Source organism: Rhinoderma darwinii, chromosome 8 (assembly GCF_050947455.1).
Source record: "Rhinoderma darwinii isolate aRhiDar2 chromosome 8, aRhiDar2.hap1, whole genome shotgun sequence".
Taxonomy (NCBI): domain Eukaryota; kingdom Metazoa; phylum Chordata; class Amphibia; order Anura; family Rhinodermatidae; genus Rhinoderma; species Rhinoderma darwinii.
The window spans coordinates 22,566,351-22,593,366 of NC_134694.1; the positions used below are offsets into that span (position 1 = coordinate 22,566,351).

Sequence of the window (27,016 nt, forward strand, 5' to 3'; positions counted from 1 at the left end):
TGATAATTCTTTCAGTATTTTCAAATTTTGTTTACGCTGGGCCCGAGCTAACTCTTTATGACAACTGTGGCATAACTGATTGTTTAAATTGAGATTCCAAAAGGTGCACATAGCTTCTAATTTGGATTGGCACGCTAGATGCTTTTTCTTTTGCCGATTAAGCTAGAACAAGGTTTAGCAGGCCCTGTTCTAGAGATAGGTGCGGGTCCCGCATATATCGGACTTTTATGGCATATCCTATGGACTTTTATAGCATACCCCTTTAAAGAAGTAGCGCCAAGCCCCCTGTGGAGACATTACAGTGTGGAGTACGTCCAGGTAGGTAAAATGTAGATCGAAGGGGTAGCCTCATCTATATTTTATATTCTTCATCTGGAATACTTCTAGATTTGGCTTCATAGCTCTGCGTTTGGCAATGGTGGATAGGGTAAGGCAAGAAAGAGCTGGTATGTGCGACCTTGAAAGACTAACGAAGAGGCATTGTGGGCCGCATAAAGAAGTTGATTTTTGGTGCGGTAGTAGTGGAACATCATAATTATGTTACATGGAGGTCTATCATACGTGCACCACTTAAATCTGCCTCATTGTCTTCTGTTTGACATGATGGTGGCTCCAGCATTTAGAGCATGAGAAAATATTCCCAAATGGAAAAATATGTGTGATGCCGATGTGTTTTATAGTGAATGCAGGAAGTGTATTTACAGCAGGTATAACATTGGTTCTTTTACGCGTATTTCCAGTAAAGAATCTACGCTAAATGTCCACGTTTTGCAGTTTTCTAGCACGACACATTTGTTGAAAACCCATAACAGTTTGCTACAATTGTATCCAGTCCAGGCAATGTGAGCTAAGTCCATCAATGACACTGTATGCCATAGTCCTATGCGGTAAAAAATAATAAAAAAAGCAATATATTCCCTGTGGATGCCCTTTTGTCATCCACTGGGTCCATAATGCTTTATGAATACAATACGTATGAAGCATACACTGAACCCAAACATGATGTGAACAGAGTCTAAAATGTATCAGTCTACAGCCCACATAGCTCACAGAGGATTGTCTAGACTGGATACAAGTGTAGCAAACTGTGAGCTTTAAGAAGTATAGGGCCTCATACACACGAACGTGTTTATGTGGAAATGAATTGCGGACCCATTAATTTCTATGGGCTCATGTACACGACCGTTAACACGGGGGCCGGACCGCAAAAAAATAGGACAAGTCATTATAGGGGCCGCATTTGCGGTCCGGGCTCATTAAAATCAATGCGTGCATGGCCCGTGATTTGCGGACAGCACACGGATGACACTCCGTGACTGTCTGTGCCGTAATCACGGGCCGTGTGCCTGAGGCCTAAGGCCTCCTACACACACACACACACACACACACACACACACACACACACACTATCTTCTTAGTGTTTTTAAACACATAACAAAAAACTGCCATGAATTTCTATTTTTTTTTATTTTGAAACATTTTAAATGTGTTTTTCTGGCGTTTTTAATGTCCTATAAAGATCGTATGGGAAAAACACCAGAATAAACAAAAATGCTGTTTATATAGACCTTTCAATGTCTCACTACAGACTTTAAAGTAACATCTGCCCGCAGCGTTTTTTTTACCTTAGAAATCGCCAAGCAAGATCCAGCCTAAGGCCCCATGCACACGACCGTGTTCGGTCCGTGATATACGATCCGCATGTCGGCCACATTTCCCGGACCGAACACAGTGCAGGGAGCCGGGCTCCTAGCATCATAGTTATGTAGGATGCCAGGAGTCACTGCCGACATGCAGACCGTATATCACGGGCCGAACACAGTCGTGTGCTTGGGGCCTAGGGTCTGTACAGGTTTCAGCCTCTGTCAGTAAACAAAAATATTTTAATGAAAAAGAGGATAAGCAGAGATTTTGAGAATGGCAAAATACTAAAAAACAAAATATGATAGAAAGCTGCAAAAAATTGTATTATACAATGATTAAAGGGGTTGTCCACTTTTTTTTATTTTATTTATTTATTTATTCTTTTATAGAAGAGGGAATTATACAGTTTTCTAATATACATGTGCTAGAAATTTTGCTCACATATCTTTCTTATAGCAGTGAGATAGGCCCCTGTCTCTTCACAGTAGAATGGTATAGTCCACAGATTAGTCCTATGTAATTCATCCACAGGGTAACTGAATATGAACAAACATGGCGTCAATCAGGTGATTCCCCCCACACACATGTCATGTGACCCCCTAGCATTCAGTTAGCAATAATGTTACATGACATATACTATATGGACAAAAGTATTGGGACACACCTTATTACTTTGGCTGACTTATTACTTACTTATTATGACTCTTCCTATGGTCCTTAAAAGGTAACACACGTTCAACAAACTTCTGACATGTCATAGGGACATGTCAGAAGTTTTGATCGCTGGGGGTCTGAGCACTGACACCGCCACCGATCACTATAATGAAGCGTCAGAATTGTTCGTGTGAGGGCTGAGCCACTTTTTTTCTGTTCGGCTTTTCTCAGAAAGCCGTTGTAGCAGTGTACAGGCTCAGACTTTCTATTGAGTCCGTACACCAACTGCTCGGCTTTCCGAGAAAAACCGGACAGAAAGCAAGCGGCTTCAGCACTCACACGAGCACTTCTGCAGCTTCGTTTTAGCAATCGGTGGGGGTCTTAGTGCTAAGGTGTAAATGTTTTGTTTATTATGTTAGGTTTTGTATTATAATTTGTACATTAATAGAGTATGCCAAAATTCATTTAAATGAGTAGTTTAGATAAATCTTCAATGGATACAAGATTAGTATTCAAACTATATATGCATAAACTAAATGTTGTTTTGGTTCGATCTATTTTGTAATGTAATACAGTGTCAGAATACTTGGAAATTGAAATTGAGATAAATTATATTTCATATGACATATGTTAATCTCAATATAAATTTATTAAAAGTAATTTTTTATTAACATATCAGAGGATTTGAAAAAGGTCATATTGTTTTGACCGAAACGTCATCTTTATGTCTGTGGATTGCAAATAAAAATACTTCAGAATTCAAGAAAGAATTGTTCAGTACCGGATTTTCTTGCGTACTTTACGGATTTGAACCCTAGCTGAGAACCTCTTGTTTCGAGTGCCGTGGTTTCTTTAAGTATAATTGCACAAATATAAAGACATCACAAGGAAAAAAAGGGATTGACAAACACCACTTACACGTTTTAAGAACTACATGAGCATAATGTTAAAGGACCCCACTAAGTTTTTGAAAAGGAGACTAACCAATGATCTATTACCACAATACATAGCATGTAACCCCATTGTACATAGTTCAAAGGTCAATATAACTAGATTTAAAATACCATTATAAAAACTGATACAAAAATACAGATTTAGAAATATCCAGCTTAAAATCTGTAATCAGGATACCAATCAGTTATTCACTAATATGAAGTCTACTCATCGCAACATGTGTGTATAAATGGGTCTGTATATCTACAGATACAACGCCCCTGCGTCCTTTCCTATCTTCTATTCTACTTTTGGACACAGCTGCTGGGAGTGCTGCCTTCTTTTAGCAGCTGACTCAGCTGCACTATATGTTGCTGCAACCCCCCGTCCTTACTAAAGGAACTGGCACTCTCGGTGGTCGCACCCCCTTCCCTGTGATAGAGTTGGCCCTATTCTGTGGGTGGGGGCGCATGAGGGTGAGGCAGCAGGCAAGGCTATATAGAGTATAATCAAAAAGAACTTGGCAGCAGATGCTTAGTATGCGTGATGCTATCGCTATAAATTTTTTGTAAAACAGTAAATAATTGCAACTTTTTTTTTCGTGTCCTTTTTAACAATAAAAGTCACAAAACCTCCACGTGTGAACATACCACTGCTGGCAAATCACACGCCTAAACCACGGCTGGTATACTATATATGGACAGTATGTGAAATGTCGTACTCGTCTATGTGAAAATATTAAATATATGTCTTTCGTTTTTCTAAATCTAAAAGGACTAACTGGCTTTTACATCTTGTACTTTCCTCCACATTCATTTCATGCTCCTTTTTTCTTCTAAGAAATGATTCCATTTTGTCCAGTCCTCTGCGTTCATTTAACAAATACAATCCTTGGGGTTTATCATCATTTAATTTCAGAGTGCTGACATTAAGTCCATACTCATTGCTTTCGGCTACCGTATCTGAGTGATAAGACCCCAACCTGTAGCCTATATTACTTACTGGCCTCTGAATGGGATTTCTTATGTTTGTGTCCTCTCCGAGTAAAAACCTATTTCTTGTGTTGTCTATTAGACGCCTTCGTGTAGGTGATAAATATAGTCTTTTACTGTCCCCACAAAAATGTATGGAGAGATTAGCTGTGGAAAGGGCCTCTTTACTTGGAATGCGTGTCCATTTATCTGTCATTCGTCTTGACGGCTTCTGAACCAGTGGCTTTATTGGGTCAACTTTTGAAACTTTTTCCGAAAATCTTGAGTCTTTGTTGTTGGGGGCTTCATTCTTTTTCCTTTAAAATAATATAAAATAGATTAACAAAGGATGTGTCTACATAAATTTAAAAGGCTTAATATTTATAGTATATTATCATTATATGATTTTGCTTGGCAGGATGGCTTTAAACTTGCCGGTATTGACGTAGAGAGCCTATACACCTGCATCCTGCAGGATGCGGATGTACAGGCTGCTAGACGTGAATTACATGGTACACAAGGGGCTGCTTAGTTCATTGACTTAATTTCTGATGGTCTATACTTTGTAATTCGTTTTAATTTGACAGTAAATGGTACCATCAGAAAGTGGGGTCTATGATGGTGATCCCGTGGCCCCCACATTAGCAAATATCTTCCTTGCTGAATTTGAGGATAATATGATTTATAACATCAATAAACTATATGTCAAATACTTACAGCTTTATTTACAATATATACACATTGTTTTTATCTGGTATAGCTGAAAACTTTGATCAATGTGTATTTGAAGAGCAATAATATGAATATAAGATGTACTAGCAAACTTGGTGGAGATGCAATGGAGTTTTTTGGATGTACTCATTACTGTGGTGGATGGTCAGTTACAGACTAGGAAGTATCTTAAACCTACAGCAACTAATGCATTACTGAGGTACGATAGTTACCACCCGGGTCATATCAAGAGATCACTTCCATACGACCAGTTGCTACGACTAAGGGCTCATTCAGATGAGGGATATAAATTATCCGTGTGACGGCCATTAAAATAACGGCGTCAGACGGACACATGAATCTCAATGGGGCCATTCTCACGACCATTGTTTCAACAGAGCGTGTGAAGGGTCCGTGAAAAAATAGGGCATGTCCTATATTCTTGCATTTCACGCATCACTCCATAGACTCTAGTCTATGGGGGATCCATGATAACGCAACCCGCACGGGTGCACCTCGGACGTGAAAAACTGCTGTTTTTCATGTCCGAGGTTGTCCACGCTCATCTGAATGTAGCCTTAGACGTATTAATAGTGACACTGGTATTTTCCATGAACAGGCTGAAGTGTGTGACTCAAGATTAAAGGATATCCAAATAATGTTATCAAAAAGGCAGTGAATAAAGCCAGTGCATATAATCATGTTTCATTGTTGAAGGAAAGGAAAACGGTTCATGTTTTTATTCTAATTTTGTACCTATGGATAGTGTGATACAATCAGCATTTTGAAAGAATTAGCACATCTATAGGAAACATCAACAGTTTCCCCCCGCAAATCACAGCTGACAAGCTGTGATCTGCCTATTTTTGAGAGACCCTTTTAAAGAGTCTCTGTCACCAGTTTATCACTTCTCCTACCTAATCTATTAGGCGCTTTAATGCTTAGAACTCCTGTGTTTTTTGTTTAAAAAAACTTTTATTATTTCCAAAGTTATGTTCTTTTTTAGACTTATGTTAATTTTGTCTTCATGGCCAACTTGGCGTTTTTTTTTACCATGTGGGCGTTGTATAGAAAACTGTATGATGCTGACCAATCAGCGTGATACACTTCTCTTCAGTCCAGCCCAGCGTGATTCACAGCCCAGAGTGATTTGCGAGATCAGGCTGTGACGTCACTTACTCACGCAGATCCTGCACCAGATCGATGGAAGACGGACCAGACATCGCCTCCAGCCGTGCCAGGATGATTCTCCTCCTGAGCAGCAGCTTTTAATTGATATCTTTTAATTAATATCAAGTTGATAAATTCATAAATGCTGAATTGTATAAAAGTTGGTTTAATACCAGTAGAACTGAGCTCTTGGTGAGTAAAATGTAGTCAGTACAGAAAAGAACATTACTCTCGGGCTACAGACTGAGCAATGTACCTGCTTGTGTTTGATTCCTCTTCTTCATAAGATGCAGTTGGGATATAGAGGGGCAGTGAGGTGGCCCCTAATTTTTGGATCGGTGTTAATGGCCTTAGGCTGTCAAGAGACGGAGATTGTGTTACAACCTTGTTGTTGTATAATGTTGTTTTTTGTGCACCTGTAAACAGAGATGTGATTGATTGGTTGATTTAGTTGATTGAGTTATTGGAGACTGATATATGCAGCTAGTTCTGAAAGCGCTAAAGCAGACAATATATTTTTTGGCTGTTTCTAAAGGCCCTCTTACACGAGGCAATGATCGGCAAATGAGCATTCATGTAATGTCGGGGTAGGGAGACAGACAGGTGAGCCCTATTCTACCCGCCACTCAGTCCCTGCCTACTTGCACAGCCTGTCCTAGGCGATGGCGTACAACTGGGCAACGGTTCCTACGCTCAATAAGTGCACGACAGACAAACAGAAGAGGGTACACAGAAGCTAAGGGAAATGGGGCAGTTGCCGACGGCAACACCGTGAGCAACAAGAGTAGTGAACGAGCCGAGTCAAACCAGGAGTGTACGAGGTACCAAACGCAGAGCAGGAGAGTAGTCAGTAAAGCCAGGGTCAAATTGTAGCAGAGGTCAATAGTACTAGCAGGAGCAGCAGAGCCAGGAAACCAGACAAAATCACAGGCAAAGGAAATGCAGGAAATGAAGGTATAAATAGACCGAGGGCGGGAGCTTGCTCCGTCTGGCCAGGCTGTGATAGGTTCTCCCACTCCTCAGCCTACCAGCCTGAGTGGTAGCAGATCGAGTCACTCTATCAGACCTAGGAGCAGATGCAGACTGATTAATCACGGGCGTCGACACAGAAGCTGTGTCTGGTAAATCCTTTACAATTCATATGAACGCTTGTTCCCGATCATTGCCTTGTGTAAACAGGGCAAAGATCAGCTGATGATCGGCTGTTCTACTCGTTTACAATAAAATTGTCTCGTTCATCGGCTGATCATATAGTTTATATAGCAGAAAATATTATCGTTTTCGGCAGCACATCTCCCTGTGTAAACAAGGAGATGTGCTGCCAACATGATGGTAATGCATAGGAACGAACGATCGTAGTAACGATCGCTTGTCTCCTTACATTACTGATCATAGCTTCTTGTGAAAGGAGCAAATGAGCGCTGATCAACGAGCTGTTTCGCTGATCGGCGCTCGTTTTTACAGCTAAAATTGGCCGGTGTACATAGTTTGTACGGTTGAAAAAAGACACATGTCCATCAAGTTCAAGGACCCTAAGTCTAGTGTTTCGATTTGTGGGTCCATTACGGTCTAAGACTGCAAGATTATGACTGATCGGCTTGCTCCTGTACAAGTTTCCTCCTACTATATAGCAGGTGTAAAAGGATTAGTGCCTAACCTGAAACACTACCCATAAATGTAATTATTTTATTTTTATTTTTTTTATAGAAAGCTTAGTGCTGTTTTACAACATATCTAATAATATGTCATGTACCTTGGCCTGTGGGTCGAGAATAATGGAATTTTACATTTGGTTACTAAAATATGTTAATGGTTTATATTTCAATGTAAAAGTACAGTAAATCGAGGGACCATGGCACCTGGTTTATTTGACAGTAGAGTAATCTGGCCCTGAGCTTACAAGCACTAGTACATAAATGATGCAGTCTGTCTAGAGTGCTTCCTAGGATTCCATTGGCATGACAGTCACATTAAATAGTTAAAGGGGTTGTCCCATGAAGTCCCCTTTTTATATGCAGTATATAGACATCATAGAGGGAGGTGCCACGTGTGGAACCCACTTCTATTAGGCAGAGTGGAGAGCTGCTACAAAGAGCGGCTACTCATCTGGAGGATTTCAATTGCATCATGCCCTATGGTCACAATTTGCAGGATATGGTGTGAGACTATGTAAATCTCCCTTGAGAGTGTTACAGGATGCATTAGCTAAACCTTATTCCCCATTTGAAATCCTCTGATAAACTTGCTAAAGCATCAGATAGATGGAATATGGCCCTTCCCTCGCTTTCTAATGATAACATTGAGGACATGAAGTGGGCCTGCCTCGGGTGTTAAACCCTAAGGTTTGCTTGGTTCTGTTGGTTGAGGAGCTCGGGAATTCTGTGGTGTCTAGGACACTTGTGAAGATTCTTGCCAAAAAAACTATTCTCACCCACTTAAAACATCTTAAAGTTTTCACATTACAGGTATGAATTGCGATGGTTAATTCTTTCCTCTTCAAATTGACCTACGAGGCTTGTGGCTGTCCAGATTAATTCACTAAGGTTTGGCATCCATATGTCGCCAAACTAGCTCATCTCCTTGGTCTGTGCCCCATCTGTCATGAGTTTACCCTTAGCTATGTTACCTTAACCGGTAATGTGTGGTTTTCTATTTTTTATTGGATCCTTTGTTTTTTTTAATGTTATTCCAAAATCACATACTGTATGTATTCGATATGCTCTGCTTTCATTTTATATATTATATATGTGCATAATTTGCTTTTTTTGTGCTAGTGTTGTACCGTGTGATATTAATAAAAGTTACCTATAAAAAAAAGGATGTCTGAAAAAGACAACAATTTTAATGTTATGACATAGGAAAACACCTTACCATCTACTGACTAACAATTATTATAAAGGCCACATCACAACCCACCTGTTGTCAAATGCTGAACATTACCATGGTAAGAAGGACAGAATTCCACATTCTTATTTGTTCCTACAGTCACAGCGATCTTTTGGCGGAAACTCAACTGTGATGCGGAAGAGACTCTCTCATGATTTTTGGATTTCTCTCGAAGGCTACAGATAGCCCCTTCAACTGCTAAAATTTAAGGCATACAGTGTCAAGTCTCAGCAACCACTATGTTTTACTAACTTGCAGTTGTACAAGTTCTCCAAAAGAGAATCTACACTTTGAAACGCACTTGACTGATTTTCCCAGTAAACCAACTTGGCGCCACTGTTTAGCTAAAAAGGGGTTCCTTTGGCGTTCATATTTATTCAATTGAAAAAAAAATGCACGAATACTAGATTCCGGTTTGGTGTAAATGTTTAGCAACATTCATGACATATAATAAAAATTTACCTGAAAGGCTATGTCTACCTTCACAAACTTTTTCTTTATTCTCCAATGCATCTAAAATTAAAAATGAAGCAACTATGTAAACAGTTTTCTCCTATCGTTTTGCATCTATAGCTCATATGCAGACCTATATATGACTCCACGGTAACAGACTACAAACATACCCTGTGTAGTTGGATCCTGTCATCATGCTGCCTTCTGTCTGTCCTCTACTTCATCTTAACATACATTTGGGAGGCTTTCAAGAAGTAAGACATAGAGGGCAATATGACATGCAGGATTAGACGATACAGAGTTTGTAGTCTGTTACCATAGAGATATATAGGTCTGTACAGGCAGGAGCGTAGCTAGGGGAGGCAGGCGGGGCATGTGCCCCGGGCGCAACTTAGAGGGGGGCGCCAGCGCCACCTCCTCCTGCACTATAATTGTACCTGTGTCTATAGAGAGCAGGTCTCCATTGCTGCCCGCCAGGGTATGAGCGGGATTAAGGTGAGTTTGAATAGTTTGTTAATTTATTGTAATAAAAAAGTGTGTGGCTTTATCTACAGGGGGGGCTTTATCTACAGGGGGGCTTTATCTTCGGGGGGGCTTTATCTACGTGGGGGCTTTATCTACAGGGGGGCTTTATCTACAGGGGGGCTTTATCTACAGGGGGGCTTTATCTACAGGGAGGCTTTATCTACAGGTGGGCTTTATCTACGGGGGGGGGGGGGGGGCTCTATCTACAGGGGGGGCTATCCAAAAAAGAGAACGTGAAGCAGCACTCAAATAGAGTGAATTTATTCATCCAACATGGAACCACAACGTTTCACCTCCTCTATGAAGGCATTTTCAAGTAGTGTGTGTTAGAAATACATACGTATATATAAGGGGTACAACCCAAAACAATCAGTGCAATCAATCAGTATACAATAATACAATAAAAGGATTTTTTGTCATCATACAATGATATAAAGTGACTAGTGACATAAGTATCAATGGTGCAAAAGATAAAACATGATATAATATATTGCTTTTCATAAAGTGTAATATCCTCGTGTTACAAAAAGTGTTAAAAAGTTAATTAAATATAAGCAATGTAATTATTAAAAACATCAACAGCTGGCACTCACCAATCTAGAAAGAGAGGAATCATTGTAGCTGGACTCATATGTATTCTACATCCTCCATTAACAGCATGTAGAATCTTAGACTGAGCATGCCTCTAACTAACCCACCAATTGGGTCAAAATGCACATGTGATCAATAGTCGTCAAGGGAACAAGGAAGCAACATCAGATGACACAGCATGAGTCATCCATCATAATGGACGTGACTGTGTATATATGTCACTGCCCATTCGGGTGTGAAGACGCCATCTTTAAGAATTGAAGGCAATAAGGTAAATGGGATTCGAGATTACAATCAAGTTTAAAAGCAAAAAAACGCTCAGTTTTTATTGCTTAGTCCCTCATCACACCTAGGGATATTAACGGTCAATTCGCCAATATAGCGAAAAATGTTTATGTAGATAGCTTGTGTAGGTACAGATCAAAAGAATATTCTATCCCTAGACACGCACTGTAACCCTCATATCCATAAGGGAACAATAAATGTCAAAAAGTATCTACCATATCGTCAGGTGATGGTTCCCCACCCCGGACAGATTATGATGGACACAATTAATTAAGGGATCCATTAGTTGCATATATATTATTTGTTAAAACAAAACAAAAATAAATAAATAAAAAAAAAAAAAATGATTTGTACCTTCATCAAAATGCTCATAAACGCCACCGATCCCTAGTGTGAACATGGACAAAGCATATAATATCAAAATGGACCAATCTAAAGTAGAATTCTAGATGTTTTTTTCAAAATCAAATCCCATTCACATTGAAATTGTTGTATTATACGTCAAGACCATCACTTTGGTAATACATTTTCTCAAAAAAATGAATAAAATAAAATAACTTTTTCAAAAAAATTCTCATTATTTTTTTTATTTTTTACTATTGGGGCATGCCCCCACGTGGCGGAATTCCTCCGCAACTGTCCGCATCAATGCTGCACCTAATCCGGGTTGCGGATTACGGCTGCGGATCTGCCCAAAATGTGCAGTAAATTGATGCGGACTAGCTGCTGCGGACTGCGGGAAAAGTGCTTCCCTTCTCTCTATCAGTGCAGGATAGAGAGAAGGGACAGCACTTTCCCTAGTGAAAGTAAACGACTTTCATACTTACCGGCCGTTGTCTTGGTGACGCGTCCCTCTTTCGGCATCCAGCCCTACCTCCCTGGATGACGCGGCAGTCCATGTGACCGCTGCAGCCTTTGATTGGCTGCAGCCGTCACTAAGACTGAAACGTCATCCTGGGAAGCCGGTGTAATGGCAGGAAGGAGGTGAAGGGAAGTGAGCCCTAATCTACCCACCGCCCTGTCCCTGCCTACTTGCAACGACCCGCCCTAGGCGACGAGGTACAACTGGGCGGCGGTCCCTACGCTGGCTAAGTGCACAGGAAGACAAACAGGGAACACGCAAGGGAAGGGGCAGTAGCCACGGAACGCCACGAGGAAACGGGGCGGCGAACGAACAGTCAGGACCAGGACGAAGTGAGTACACCCGAGCGGGCACGGAGACAGAAGCAAGCCAGGGGCAAAGCAGGTCAAGCAGAACTGCAGCAAGGCAGAAGCACGGCAGAAGCAGGCTGGAGCAAGCAGCAGTGGGGCCAGGAATCCAAAAGAATTACAAGCACTGAGGGAGAGCACAGGGCAGGTAATAAAGGGCAGGGGGCGGAGCTAACTCCGACAGACCAGGCCGCGATAGGCTCTCCCACTCCTGAGCCTGCCACCCTGGTTGGTGGGAGATGGTGTCAGTCGAACAGGTCTGGCCTCAGGTGTGGATTGATTAATCCCAGGAGTATAGCTAGATGAAGTACCTGGCAGATCCCTAACAGCCGGACTGGAGAAAGAAGCAGGGAGTTCTCGGTAAGTATGAACTTCTATTTTGTTGACAGGTTGCTGTATATTGGGATCGGTAGTCACTGTCCAGGGGGCAGAAACAGTTACTGCCGATCGCTTAACTCTTTCAGCACCCTGGACAGTGACTATTTACTGACGTCTCCTAGCAACGCTCCCGTAATTCCGGGAGCCCCATTGACTTCCTCAGTCTGGCTGTAGACCTAGAAATACATAGGTCCAGCCAGAATGAAGAAATGTCATGTTAAAAAAGCAAGACGCATCCGAGGCACACATAACATGTGCATGACAGCTGCGGACTTCATTGCGGAATTTAGAATCTCCTTTGAAGTCAATGGAGAAATTCCGCCATGAATCCGCAACCAGTCCGCCACTGCTCCGCAACAGACAGAGCATGCTGCGGACACCAAATTCCGCTCCGCAGCCTATGCTCCGCAGCGGAATTTTACTCAACGTCTAAACGAACACTTCTAAATTAAAGTGGAAGTCAATGGAGAAACGGCTCCGCTGCGGATTAACGCTGCGGAGTGTCCACAGCGGAATTCAAGTGCAATTCCGCCACGTGTGAACCCAGCCTTAAAGAGAGACAAAGATCTTCTTATATGTAGAAATATAAGGGAGGCATGATTGTTGAGGGAGGATTATAACACATGAGTCCAAACTCTCCAATTCCAGATCGTGTGAGTCCAGTCATATCATATCATTGACACTCTAAAAAGAGAAGAGAACAAAAAAGGGGTGGGCTATATACTGGGGTGGGCTATCTATGGAGCACCATATACAGGGGTGGGCTATATCTACAGGGGGGCTATATACAGGGGTGGGCTATCTATGGAGCACTATATACAGGGGTGGGCTATATCTACAGGGGGCTATATACAGGGGTGGGCTATCTATGGAGCACTATATACAGGGGTGGGCTATATCTACAGGGGAGCTACATACAGGGGTGGGCTATCTGTGGAGCACTATATACAGGGGTGGACTATATGTGGAGCACTATATACAGGGGTGGACTATATGTGGAGCACTATATACAGGGGTGGGCTATATCTACAGGGGGGCTATATACAGGGGTGGGCTATCTGTGGAGAACTATAGGGGGAGCTATTTGTGGGACACTATATACAGGGGTGAGCTATATGGGGGCACTACCTATAGGGGGCACTATCTACAGGGGGCTCTATGGCAGGCACTATCTACAGGGGGCACGGACACGGTGTATGGTGCTATTATAATTAGAGGTGCTGTGTATGATGCTATTATATTTAGGGGCGTAGTGTGTGGTATAATGAGAATTTTATATTTATTTATAGGTGCACAAATGTTGGAAAAGTGAGAAGCTGAAGACATCTGAGCGGCAAACTGCAGAAATGGGCTGTGACTGGGAGAAGTCATCATAGAGGTCTGGATCGGATGGAGAAAAAGAACTAGAATCTGAGATGTGACCGGTGAGTTACCTAATGTAAATGTTCATTCTGCCTCTAATCAGTAATGTAGTCACTGTATGATCTGCAGCGAGATGATGGGTGGTATGATTATGATATGATTTATTTTTGCGAAACAGCATCTCCCAGCATATCCTTATCATTGTTCGGGCCATGCTGGGAGCTGTAGTTTTACGGCGTACAAACCTATACGGCAGGGGTTGCACTAAATTGAGCTGTATTTGTGCTGGTGTTGTATTTATGTACTGAGCTTGGTTCTGGTGCTGTATATATGTACTGAGCTTGGTTCTGGTGTTGTGTAAAGAACTATATTGCTTGTAAAATGTACAAATGTTTTTATGCTCAAGTTACATAAAAAGAAATGTGGAAAAGAAATCACACGTCATTGATTGGCAGAGAAAACAAACACGGCGAGGGGGAAGGAGATGTCGGAAAAGAGGTTGGGGGGGGGGGGGCGCCAAACTGAATCTTTGCCCCGGGTGCTGGAGAACCTAGCTATGTCTGTGTATAGGAACTGTTGGAACAAAACAGTAGCAGATTTTTAATTAAGACTATTTGCAAAGTTGCTACATTTTTAATTTTAGATACATTGGAGTAATGAAAAAAAATTGGTTGTGAAGGTGGACATAGCTCCTCTGAGTTGTATGGAGCTATAATATTGCACTTTACCTTTGTATGCCTCTAGTTTCATATGGAGGCATACAGATGGTTTTTCTGTTGTATCCTGTAATAATTGTTGTATTCTATCCTTGAAGCATAACTTTAGGGGAAAATATCTCCATAATTCTCTGCTTAGGCTTCATTCACATCTGCACAGAACAGAATCCAAACTGAAACAAGCGGAAACCATAAGTTTCTGTTTGCACCACCATTTATTTCAATGGTGAAAGATCCAGTGCAAATGGTTTCCGTTTGTCACCGCTGTGTAAGGGTTCTGTTATTTTGACGGAATCAATACCGTAGTCGATCGCTATTCATTCCGTCAAACCCTTATACAACGGTGACTAACAGCAACCATTTGCACCGAATCCGTCACCCTTAGGGTATGTGCACACGATATCGACCATTACGTCTGAAGTTACGGAGCTGTTTTCAGGAGAAAACAGCTCCTGCATTTCAGATGTAATTGCTCGTACTCGCGTTTTGCGAGGCGTCAATTACGGGCGTAATTTTGAGCTGTTCTTCATTGAATTCAATGAAAAACGGCTCAAATTACGTCCCAAGAAGTGTCCTGCACTGCTTTGACGAGGCAGTCATTTTACGCGTCATCTTTTGACAGCGACGCGTAAAATGACAGGTCGTCGGCACAGTACATCGGTAAAACCATTCAAATGAATGGGCAGATGTTTGCCGACGTATTGGAGCCGTATTTTCAGACGTAAATCGAGGCATAAAACGCCTCGTTTACGTCTGAAAATAGGTCGTGTGAATCCAGCCTTGGAATCAATGGTGATGCAAACGGAAACCTATGGTTTCCGTTTGTTTCAGTTTGGATTCTGTTCATGGGTTCCCCTGACGCAAAGGTCAGAGGGAACCCATGAACGAAGTCCCGAAGCAGATGTGAACGAAGCCTAACACTTCATTTTTTTAAGTGTGTTTGCTGTATGCGCCTAGAAAGCTACGGGCCAGGCAAGTATGCGACAGCATAGCTTTTTTGAGTCAACGCTCTTTTTGGGTCAATAGTACAGGACGCACAGTACTAAATATCTCTCTTTTGAAGCAGTTATACTGCTCACCAATGGTTGAAACTTTAAACAACGTGAAGTCCTGCTGCTATGAAGGAAGGGAAATTTCTTATTCTGTAAAAAGAGTTAAGTGGATGAATAACTTTTAAAGTTTACTGTGACTCTTCTGGGAGAGGTACTTTCCTGACTGTGGGAAATATGCCACTCAAAGGTTTTAAAGGATGACCGCAATTACTATTAGAGGGAAGTAAAACGTTTTTGTGGGATGAAATGTTCGGTCTCTTTTTCTGGGCTGTGATCCCAAATCTGAACAGAGGAGAAAGTTGTATCCATCAGTCACTGTGGGAAAATGGAACTGGATCAAACAGAGGGTTTACAAAGTGAACATTGAATTAATCTCCTAGTTGCCCAAGAGGACAGTGCACAAAACAAATTTACAGAAATGTGATATATCATGACAGTAGTCAGGGATTGGATGCTTGGGGATGTTTGTTAGGTCATCATCTCTCTTAAATTTTTATATTCATGACAAACTTAGTGGTAAGCCACAGGGTTCATTCACTAGGTCAGCAGCTAATGTACTAAACTATTAGTTAGAATAGCACGACCGGCATAAGGATTAGGTAATAATCCTTTAAACAAAAAATAACATTACAGTAACATAAATTATAATACAGCTTAAAGCTTATTTATACAGGTGTATTGTACTTGTATTTGGTGAGCTCATGACACAGAAGGCATCAGTCCACCCTGATTCATGAAGGTCTATTAAACAGATGTCGTTTTTAAAATGTGTGGGCATTTACATAACCCCTTAGTGACCACCAATGCGCCTTTTCACTGCGGTTACTAAATGGGCCTTGGGCTGGACCGCCGCCTTTTCATGGCAGCCCAGTCTACGTCCTGCAGAGGTGTACCGTGCAGGCTGGAGCGGGTGCTCGACTGTCTGATGACAGCCAGATTCCTGCTCCATGGTAGCGATCAAAGTTTACTTCGATCGTGGCCATTTAACCAGCTAAATGCTGCGGTCAGTACCGACTGTGGCATTTAACTTGTTTACAGAGGGAGAGGGCAACTTATACCTAATATATGATTTATATATATATATATATATATATATATATATATATATATATGTATAATTATTATTATTAGTGACAGAATTGCTTACTTTATCTCCTTGGTAGCCAAATGTATTCAAACAGTGACCCATCAGCAGAGAGATAATTCTCAAGAATCACCAGAGCAGGTCTTGATTGGCTGCACAATAATAGCTCCAAGTTAAAGGGGTTGTCTAGTTTAGAAAACCATTATCAGCACCCTAGTAGGGAATTCTGAGTTAATAGAGAAGGGGTCCTCTGGTAAGGATCCTCATCTCTTGCTCAGATTGGAGAGTGGTTACAAAGAGCATCTCTCGCACTGGAGGACCTGTTGTGCATTACACAGACAAACCACTGTGGCACTGTGTAATGCTTAATTTGCTCTGTGGAGGCGCTGCAGGGAAAATGAACACTTACAGGTTCCCCCACAGGTTACAGCTCATCTCTGGAAGTCCAGAAGATTAACACTTTGTAATCAGTTTATTGACCAGGGACCCTTCTAACAAGTAGAGATTGTCCAAAGCAGAGAAACCCTTTAACTTTTGATAACTTTTACCAGACACAGCCCATGGGCAAAATCACGCTATTTCTCAATAAAAAGTAGCCTTTTTTTTCCGAATTCCAGACATTATGGCTTTAACCTTAAAGTGTAGCTAAACGTTCAACAAACTTCTGATATGTCATAGTGAGCACGGAGACCCCCACCAATTTCTAGAACAAAGCAGTTGAAGCACTCGTGTGAGCTTTCAGCTGCTTCGTTTCTGTTCGGCTTTTTCCAGAAAAGCCGATGTATCAGAGTATGGGCTCATAGACTTTGTATTCAGCCCGTACACCGATACATTTATTTCCGAAAGAACCGAACAGACACGAAGCAGCTGAGCGCTCAGCACTTCAGATGCTTCGTTCTAGCGATTGGTGGGGGTCTCAGTGCTCAGACCCCCACCAATCCAAACTTCTGACATGTCACTATGAGATGTCAGAAGTTTGCCGAACGTTTAGCTACACTTTAAGGAAATGTTTATATTTACTGATGTATTTTTGTAAAATAAAAATGTGATATGCGTGTACAATCTACCTGCCAGATCCACGTGTTTTTCTTTTTTAAAGTCTGTCGGGTTTCTTATGCTGCTTTGTGGGCACTTCTGTAGATGAACATCTCTATAAGAAAGCAAATATATGAGAAATATACATTTTTAGACTTTGTTTCACTTATACATTCTACACTCAATACTGATATGCAATATAAATATACTTATATATTAAATATATATATATATACAGTATATATATTTATATATGTATATTAGATTTTTTTTTAAAACCGTCAGTGTTTTTTCCTGCTTTTTTAGATGTCTTAATGTCTAATTAAAATGTAGGTTTATGATCATTTGCCCATGGGTTTCATTTTCTCTCACCCTTCTTAAATCCCCTGCTTATCCCTTCAGTTTTGGTCCTAAATCACTTCTCCCTTCTTAAAGGGAAGGTGTCCCGAAATTTTTTTTTTTTATATGTTATTGCTCTTATGTCATTAAAATAAATTTTATTTATTTGTGTTTTTGTGTTGTACTTTTTTCTTTTTTCTTTCTTTTACTTCTCTATGGGAGCTGCCATTTTTTTTCATCTCTGTATGTGTCGATTAACGACACATACAGAGATTAAATACGGCACATACAGCCCCATAGAGAATGTGAACGGGAGCCGTTCCATTCACTATAGTGTACGCCGTCTGTGTGGGAACGGCGCATGCGCCGCTCCCACACAGTCTAAAAGGAAGGTCTTCGGCAGAGCGACATCCGGCGCCATTTTCATGTGGACCGGAAGCCACGGCCGGAAAGTAAGATGACAACTTCCGGTCGCGGCTTCCGTCCATATGTTCAGAAGCAAGGACAGGGAGCGGAGGCAGCAGCAGCGACAGCGGCGGAGGCAGGAGCAGGTAAGTTATGTTTGTGTATGTGATGTGTGTGTATCTTCGTGTTATACTGTGTTATTACCACTGTATCTAATCCTCCTACACTGTACATTCGCTCAAAAAATGGCGGCACACAGTGTAGGAGGTTTGAACATTCACCCCCCTCCTTTCTCCTGGCACTAGCCAGCATAAAGGAGGGGGGATTGCTTGAGGACACTAGAGCGAGTGTGTCTTCTCCAATTTTGCAGCATAAAGCAATGAGGTTGCTTTACCACATGCCAATGCTGCAATTTTGGGAATTGCCCCCTCTAGTGACCAGCACATGGAAATTTTATAAATTAGAATCTAATTTATAATATTTCCTGACTTGTGAAAAAATTAAAAAAATTAGAACAATGTGTAATCATTTATATACTAACTGTTTAACTAAAAAATAAAAGAAAAAAATTCTAGCGACACATTCCCTTTAAAGAGGCTCTGTCACCACATTATAAGTGTCGTATCTCCTACATAAGGAGATTGGCGCTATAATGTAGGTGACAGCAGTGCTTTTTATTTAATAAAACAATCTATTTTCACCACTTTATTAGCAATTTTAGATTTATGCTAATGAGTTGCTTAATGCCCAAGTAGGTGTATTTTTACTTTAGACCAAGTGGGCGTTGTACAGAGGAGTGTATGACGCTGACCAATCAGCATCATGCACTCCTCTCCATTCATTTAGGCAGCGCATAGTGATCCTTTTAGATCGCTATGTGCTGTCTTATACTAACACATTAACGATACTGAAGTGTTTAGACAGTGAATAGACATTCCACGGGATGTCTATTCACAATCTCTGCACTTCGTTACTGTTTTTGTGGTAGTTACAGCAGAGCAAAGCGTAATCCTGCGAGATTACGCTGTAAATGACAGGTTAAAACGAGATTACGCTTTGCTCTGCTGTAACTACCACAGAAACAGTAACTTGTGAATAGACATCCCGTGGAATGTCTATTCACTGTCTAAACACTTTAGTATTGTTAATGTGTTAGTATAAGACAGCACATACTATTCTAAAAGGATCCCTATGCGCTGCCTAAATGAATGGAGAGGAGTGGGTGATGCTGATTGGTCAGCATCATACACTCCTCTGTACAACGCCCACTTGGTCTAAAGTAAAAATACACCCACTTGGACATTAAGCAACTCATTAGCATAAATCTAAAATCGCTAATAAAGTGGTAAAAATAGATCGGTTTTTTTTTAACATAAAAAGCACTGCTGTCACCTACATTACAGCGCCCATCTCCTTATGTAGGAGATAGGGAACTTATAATGTGGTGACAGAGCCTCTTTAAAGACAACCATATCCCACTTTGAGAACTATGCCATATTTCTTGAACAAAGCAACAAATCTGAACCCTAGACTCACTTGCCAAGTATTCAGATGAATAAATATTAAGAGTATTTCCAGCATGCTACGTTATATTTAAGGGAGTCTTCCAACCATGATTCCTGTTACATTTACATATCATCCCCATACCTTCCTTTCACTCTTCTTTCATTTATAACACTCTTTTCTTCACACATTGTTTTGGAGTTTGGTATTAAATGTTAAGTAGTGTAGCGCCGATGGCCCACGGACCGCCGTCATCACCCCTCCCCCGGTGGCCGGGGCAGTCAGTTTGTTTTCACTCACCGCTGGCGTCTCCTTCCTCCCCTGGGTCACCGGTGCGCTATGCCTCCTGCTACTGGTTCCCGTGGGGTGTGCGCGCAAACTCTGGTGGTTTCTTTAAGAGCCAGCGCGCACCACTAAAGCGTCCCCAGCATATCCCTGTACACCCAGGGCTATATAGTTGGACCTGTTCTCTGCCCCAGTGCCTGAACAATGTTATTTCTTGCCCAGAGTTAGTCTGCAAAAGTTCCGTATCCTGTTCCCTGAAACCAGTGTCCATGACTATCCTGTATCCGTGTTCAGTCCAGTGTCCGTGACAGGCCAGTGTCCGTAACCCGTCCTGCACCCGTGTCCAGTCCTGTATCCTGAGTCCAGTGTCCATGGCGATTCCAGTCCTGTACCCCGATTCTAATGTCTGTGACCAGTCCTACATCCTGAGTCTAGTGTCCATGACCAAGCCAGCTTCCGATAATCCAGCACAAGCCAGCTTCCAGTAAAAGCAGCACAAGCCTGCTTCCAACTACCCAGCACCAGCCTGCTTCCGGTAAGCCGCCACCCGCCTGCTTCCAGTAATGCGGCACCAGCCTGCCATCAAGGTAGACCAGTGACTGTCCTATACTTGTCTAGCCAGCAGCTGCTCCATTACGGTGGAGTAGCCCAGTGGGTCCACATCCCCAGTGGAAGTTACAAGTAGTTGTATGAGCTCAGAAAAACATAGCTGCTTTCTTCCAGAAACAGCGCCAATCTTGTCCACGGGCAGTGTCTGGTATTGCATTCACTTGGATGGGGCTGAGAAGCAATTCCAGACACAGCCCATGGACAAGAGTGGCGCTGTTTCTGGAAGAAAGTATCTGTGTTCATTCAACTCAGTAAACCATTCAGAACATAGGACCTCCATTTGGACCTTAAAAATACTGAACTAGACCTAAATTCAGATTTATGTTACTTAACAAGACTTAATTATATAGATCATAATCTATAGTAGCAAAGTTACAACTGAGAGTTAAATATTATATACTTAATACAAAGCTGTACCTTATTTTCTCTTTAATGGGACTCAAATGAGTTGGGGTGCGAGTGGATCCATGATTGTCTGAGCTGCCCATCCAGAATATTTTTTCTTTCTTTAGGATGCATCTGGGATAGTCATTCCACAACTTCTATTTGTTATATAAAGACATGTACAAGTCATTAAATTGCGTCACACCGTAGTATTTTAGCCCATGTGTAACAAGATACTGAAGTATGGAAGATACTGTAAACAATGTGAGTTAGATTAATAATGGAAACTTTTGGGATGGTCCTGGAAAAATCAGGACACAAAAGAGCCATACCCTATATTAAACGGAAATGATCTTTCACATACAGTAGTGGCTGATTCAGAGAGAACCCGAAATCTTAACCTCCATCCTGTCCTTAATGAGGCCATATTGAAACCCTAGAGTATTCTTAATAGATGCAAATAAACGGCACCAAAGAATTGGGAAAAACCTGGATCAGGCAGTAGATGGAGTAAAACAATATTACAAAAGGGCACATACAAAAAGAAAAAAAAATGCCAACTTTAAACAACAACCACAATAATGATACACAAAATGTACCCAAGTACAGCTAAAATCTGATAAGGAAAACAAATCCTGTAGGCAAACCCCAATCCGTTCCCCCTGCCTCTACGCAGATTCGTCAGGGGACAATGACTGGAACAAATATTGGTTGAATATAAATTGTACAATATCAATAACGTTACAATGATACAAAACAAAATATGCTGTTGCTCATGCAAAGTGCCTTTGAAATATAGAGCGAAACTAACAGTATATTCCCACTAAATACGGTATAAATGGCTTTCCCGACAATCATATTACTGTTTATTTGCTGCTGTGTCTACAGATCAGACTGGCACACAGATGTTCTGGGCTCCATATAGGTCAGTATTAGGCCCCATGTAGCTTATAGAGTCCAGTTTGTATATTTTCCAATTACATTGAACTATGTGTGGCAATTGTATCAAAATGAGATGTAATTATGTTCCCAGTAGATTTAGATAAATTCGAAGGTTCGGCTAAGAAATGACCTAATGGGGAAAAATTTAAGTATATGCACTAAGGACCTGGGAGCAATTTTCATTATTACATATTAAAAGGGTTAAAAGTGTGTAAAATAGACACAGAAAAGATTTTAGATATTTGTTCAAAATAATAAATTGTAGCAACCATCAAAAGGGTCCTAGATTTGCATGATAAAACCCATAATATTTTATATTTATATTGTTACTAGAATATTGTATATGTTTTTTAGTTTTTTTTAAAGATAGCCATAGCAAAGGGTTCAGATGCGGGCAACCTTCTTAATTAACATGCACTTCTACTTTCATAAATCTTTTGACATGTCATAGTGACATGTCAGAAGTTTTGATCAGTGTGGGTCCGAGCACTGAGATCCCATTTGATCACTAAAACGAAGCGGCAAAAGTAGACTCATAGACTTTCTATTGAACCGGTACACTGCTCACTCGGCTTTCCGAGGAAAGCTGAGCAGAGCGAATCAGAAACTAAGCTGCTCAGTGCTCACCTGAGCGCTTTAGTGCTCAGACCCCCCACCGATCAATACTTCTGATATGTCACTATAACATGTCAAAAGTTTTATGAAAGAATAGGTACACTTTAATGGCATAAGTAGGTTCTATTATTTAGTTTGGATAAAACGTCGCATAAGGGTTTCCTGATCAGTATATACTGTACGTCAAAAATGGAATATAAGCTGTCCCTCATCTATTAATAGACGCTTTACAGATGTGGCAATCTTTAACTTGACTCTTAACACGTTAAATACACTGTGGCAAGAAACTTTCACTTACTTTTTTCAATGGATTTAGATTTTTTTTGGTATTATGTTATAAATTATCACGCTGCAGCAAGTTATCAGGGTCAAGCTAAAGATTGCTACATCTGTACTGCTAACAACCCTGACATTTGTAGGATAACCTCTATAAATGCAGCTTACCTGTTCTTGCATGACATCTGCTATTGAGACCTCCTTACAAAAATATGGAAATATCAGAAGAATGTTGTTTCCAGTCTCAGGTATGTTTTAACCTTTGTTTTCTGCTTATTTTTGCTTTATGTTCTGAATAGGCTTTAGGTATGTAATTGACAAGCGTTCGGGGAGTTAGATTCTGTAGCAATTGTTGTCACAGTGACAAGCCTGTTGGGCCTGCACCCCATAGGTACTGTATGTCTGAAACCTGGTGGGAATAATCACAAAGACAAAACAAAGATTAAAGCTTTCTGCGTATCGAAAGAAAAACAAACACAGAACTCTAACTGACGAAGCAGGTAAATATTAACTGACAACATATTTAGTACACATATGGTTTTATCTGGATAATGAATACGATGAGATAAGAGTATACAGTATAGTAGATGCTCTGATGGGTCTAGCTATAGGGGGTGCAGAGGTAGCAAGTGCTAACCTTGAAGCTAGACCCATCTAGGCGGTCTCTAAGGGGGCCCAAATGCCTCACTGCCACATAAGAAGACATTAGTATTATAAATGGCACATACTGTAGTAGATGGGGAGCCTTTTACTGATTTTGCATTAGGGCCCAGCAGCTACAAGTTACACATCGGTATGCCATGTTAATGCCTATGCAACAATAGTTTTGCTTGCGACATAATTTTTTGAGAAACTTCCATAAAGAGTATCTTTCGCTTTGGAGGATTCAGCATATCCAGGGCCGCACTGTCCATGAGGCGAGAAGAGCATCTCACCTCAGGCAGCAGCCTGCTGCCTCTCTGAGGGGGCGCGACGCCACTGAAACCAGCTGCTGCCACCCCCTCCTGCACTATAATTCTACTTACGTCTATAGGACACAGATACAATTACATGCATACGCACTGCATAAGCGCTGAATGGGAGAGCAAGTGCCATTCAACGCCTTTTAATGACGCAAGCGGCTCAATGTCGTAGTCGCATTGAATAGCAAGGTAAGGCACCCTGCCAATCAGTGCCTTTCAACGATGCAAGCAGGGCAATGATGTCATTGCGCCACTTGCGTCCTTGAAAGACGCTGATTGTCAGGGCAGAATGCCTTCGACCTGCCATTCAGCGCCTTTCAATGATGCGGCTCGATGACATCATCGCAGTGCTTGCGGCGTTCAGCCCCAGCAGACCTGCTCAGAAGAGAGCAGGTCTGGAATGCAAGAGGACGACGCGGGAATGGGATCAGGTGAGTATGTAAAGTTTTTTTTCCTGTTAAAAGCATGTGGGACACTATCTATGGGAGGGGGCTATATGTGGAGCACTATCTACAGGGGGACTATATATGGGGCACTATCTACAGGGGGTCTTTATGTGGGGCACTATCTACAGGGGGGCTATACGTGGACACTATCTACAGTGGGGCTATATGTGAGGCACTATCTACAGGGGGGCTATATGTGGGGCACTAACTACAGAGGGGGCAAAATATAGGGCAGTATCTACAGAGGGGCTATATGTGGGCCATTATCTACAGGGGGGGAAATGTATGGCACTATCTACAGAGGGGTTATTTGTGGGGCACTATCTACAAGGGGGCTATATGTGGTTCACTATATACAAGGGGGGCTATATGTGGGGCACTATCTACAGGGTGGGCTAAATGTGGGGCACTATATACAGAGGGGCTATATGTGGGGCACTATCTACAGGGGGGCTATATGTGGTTCACTATATACAAGGGGGGCTATATGTGGGGCACTATCTACAGGGTGGGCTAAATGGGGGGCACTATCTACAGAGGGGCTATATGTGGGGCACTATCTACAGGGGGATAAATGTAGGGCACTCTCTACAGGGGGCTATATGTGGGACACTATGTACAGGGGGCTATATGTGGTTCACTATATACAGGGGGGCTATATGTGGGGCACTATCTACAGGGGAGCTATATGTGGGGCACTATCTACAGGGGGGCTATCTATGGGGGGGCTATATGTGGGTCTCTTTCTAGAGGGGGCTATATGTGAGGCACTATCTACAGGGTGGTTATATGTGGGGCACTATATACAGGGGGATTATATGTGGTGCACTATCTACAGGGAGCTATATGTGGGGCACTATCTACATGGGGCACTGTGTGTGGGGCACAGTGTATGGTGCTATTATTATCAGGGACACAGTGTGTGGTGCTACTATAATCAGGGATGCAGTGTATGGTGCTATTATAATCTGGGACGCAGTGTATGGTGCTATTGTATTTAGGGGCATAGTTTATTGTCACCATGAGAATTTTATTTTAGTTTATAGTTGCAGAAATGTTTGAAAAGTGAGAAGCTGAAGACATCTGCGCGGCAAACTGCAGAAATGGGCTGTGGATGGGAGAAGTCATCAATGAACAACTAGAATCTATGAAGATGTCACCTGTGAGTCACTTAATGTAAATGTTTATATCAATAAGGGGGAGATGAAAACCTAGACCGCACATCCACTTGACTATACTTGATCTAATGCGGCCGAGCAAATTAAAAAATGTACGAACATGAGGTTCTAGTAAACATTTTGATCAAACTGTATAAGCCGACTTGCCACTTTACAGCAACCTCTTTTAAGTGGGTCCCTATGCTATCAAGTGTAGTATCCCCTGGCAACCAGTGCCGCTGCAACACAGCACCTGCAGTGTGAGCAACCCAGAAGATAAACAACCCCCATGCTGCCAGTTGAGCCACCTTGGCTCTGGGCCACGTCCCCCCACAGATACAGCACTACAGCAACAAAAATCACCACACAACACCACAAAAAAATTAACAGATGGAAAGAGCTCACCTTTCCTTGTAGCTTCAGTGGCCAAATTGAGAATACATAGGTAGAGGACGTTATGCAGTCTCCTGCTACTTAAAAACACCTGGGCCAAATGGGTGGAGTGCTGGTGCCTATATATATATATATATATATATATATATATATATATATCAATAAGGGGGAGAAGAAAACCTGGACCACTCATCCATATGACTGAATGTAATGCGGCTAAGCAAATGAAAAAAAAATGTGTGAACATGAGGTTCTACATGAATATAACATAAATGTTTATTCTGCCTCTAATCAGTACTGTAGTCACTGCATGATCTGCAGCGAGATGATGGGTGGTATGATTTTTTTTTTAGTGAAGCAGCAACTCCCAGCATATTCTTACCATTGTTCGGGCCATGCTGGGAGCTGTGGTTTTACGCCATACAAACCTTTACAGCAGGGGTTGCACTAAATTGAGCTGTATTTGTGCTGTTGCTCTACTGAGCTTGGTTCTAGTGCTGTATTTATGTACCTAGGTTGATTCTAGTGTTATATATATATATATATATATATATATATATGTACTGAACTTTGTTCCGGTGCTGTATTTATGTACTGAGCTTTGTTCTGGTGCTGTATTTATGTACTGAGCTTTGTTCTGGTACTGTAATTATGTACTGAGTTTGGTTCTGGTGCTGTATATTTGTACTGAGCTTGATTCTGATGTTGTATATATCTACTGAGCTTGGTTCTGGTGATGTATTTATTTACTGATCTTGGTTCTGGTGTTGTATTTATCTATTGAGTTTGGTTCTGGAGTCATATTTATGTACTGAGCTTTGTTTTGGTGCTGTATTCATGTACTCAACTTGGTTCTGTTCTGTATATATCTAATGAGCTTGGATCTGGTACTGTATATATGTACTGAGCTTGGTTCTGGTGTTGTACTTATGTACTGAGCTTAGTTATAATACTCTATGTATTGAGCTTTGTTCTGGTGCTGTATATATGTACTGAGCTTTGTTCTGGTGCTGTATATGTGTATTGAGCTTGGGTCTGGTG

At 41.5% G+C, this 27,016-nt stretch overlaps 2 protein-coding genes across 2 annotated transcripts in view; both read right to left on the reverse strand.

Moving 5' to 3' along the window:
• The window catches only part of RPL35 (ribosomal protein L35), a 210,665-nt gene that overhangs the window by 67,481 nt on the left and 116,168 nt on the right, over positions 1–27,016 (reverse strand). The gene's annotated exons all lie outside the window — the stretch shown is intronic.
• The window catches only part of LOC142658916 (uncharacterized), a 97,143-nt gene continuing 73,145 nt past the window's right edge, over positions 3,019–27,016 (reverse strand). The window contains exons 4-8 of the mRNA XM_075834525.1: positions 10,541–10,544; positions 9,432–9,482; positions 9,000–9,167; positions 6,340–6,499; positions 3,019–4,519 (exon numbers count right to left, since the gene is read on the reverse strand). Of these exons, the coding sequence (XP_075690640.1) occupies positions 3,970–4,519; positions 6,340–6,499; positions 9,000–9,167; positions 9,432–9,482; positions 10,541–10,544 (933 nt within the window). The 3' untranslated portion in view covers positions 3,019–3,969. The remainder of the gene's footprint in view (positions 4,520–6,339; positions 6,500–8,999; positions 9,168–9,431; positions 9,483–10,540; positions 10,545–27,016) is intronic.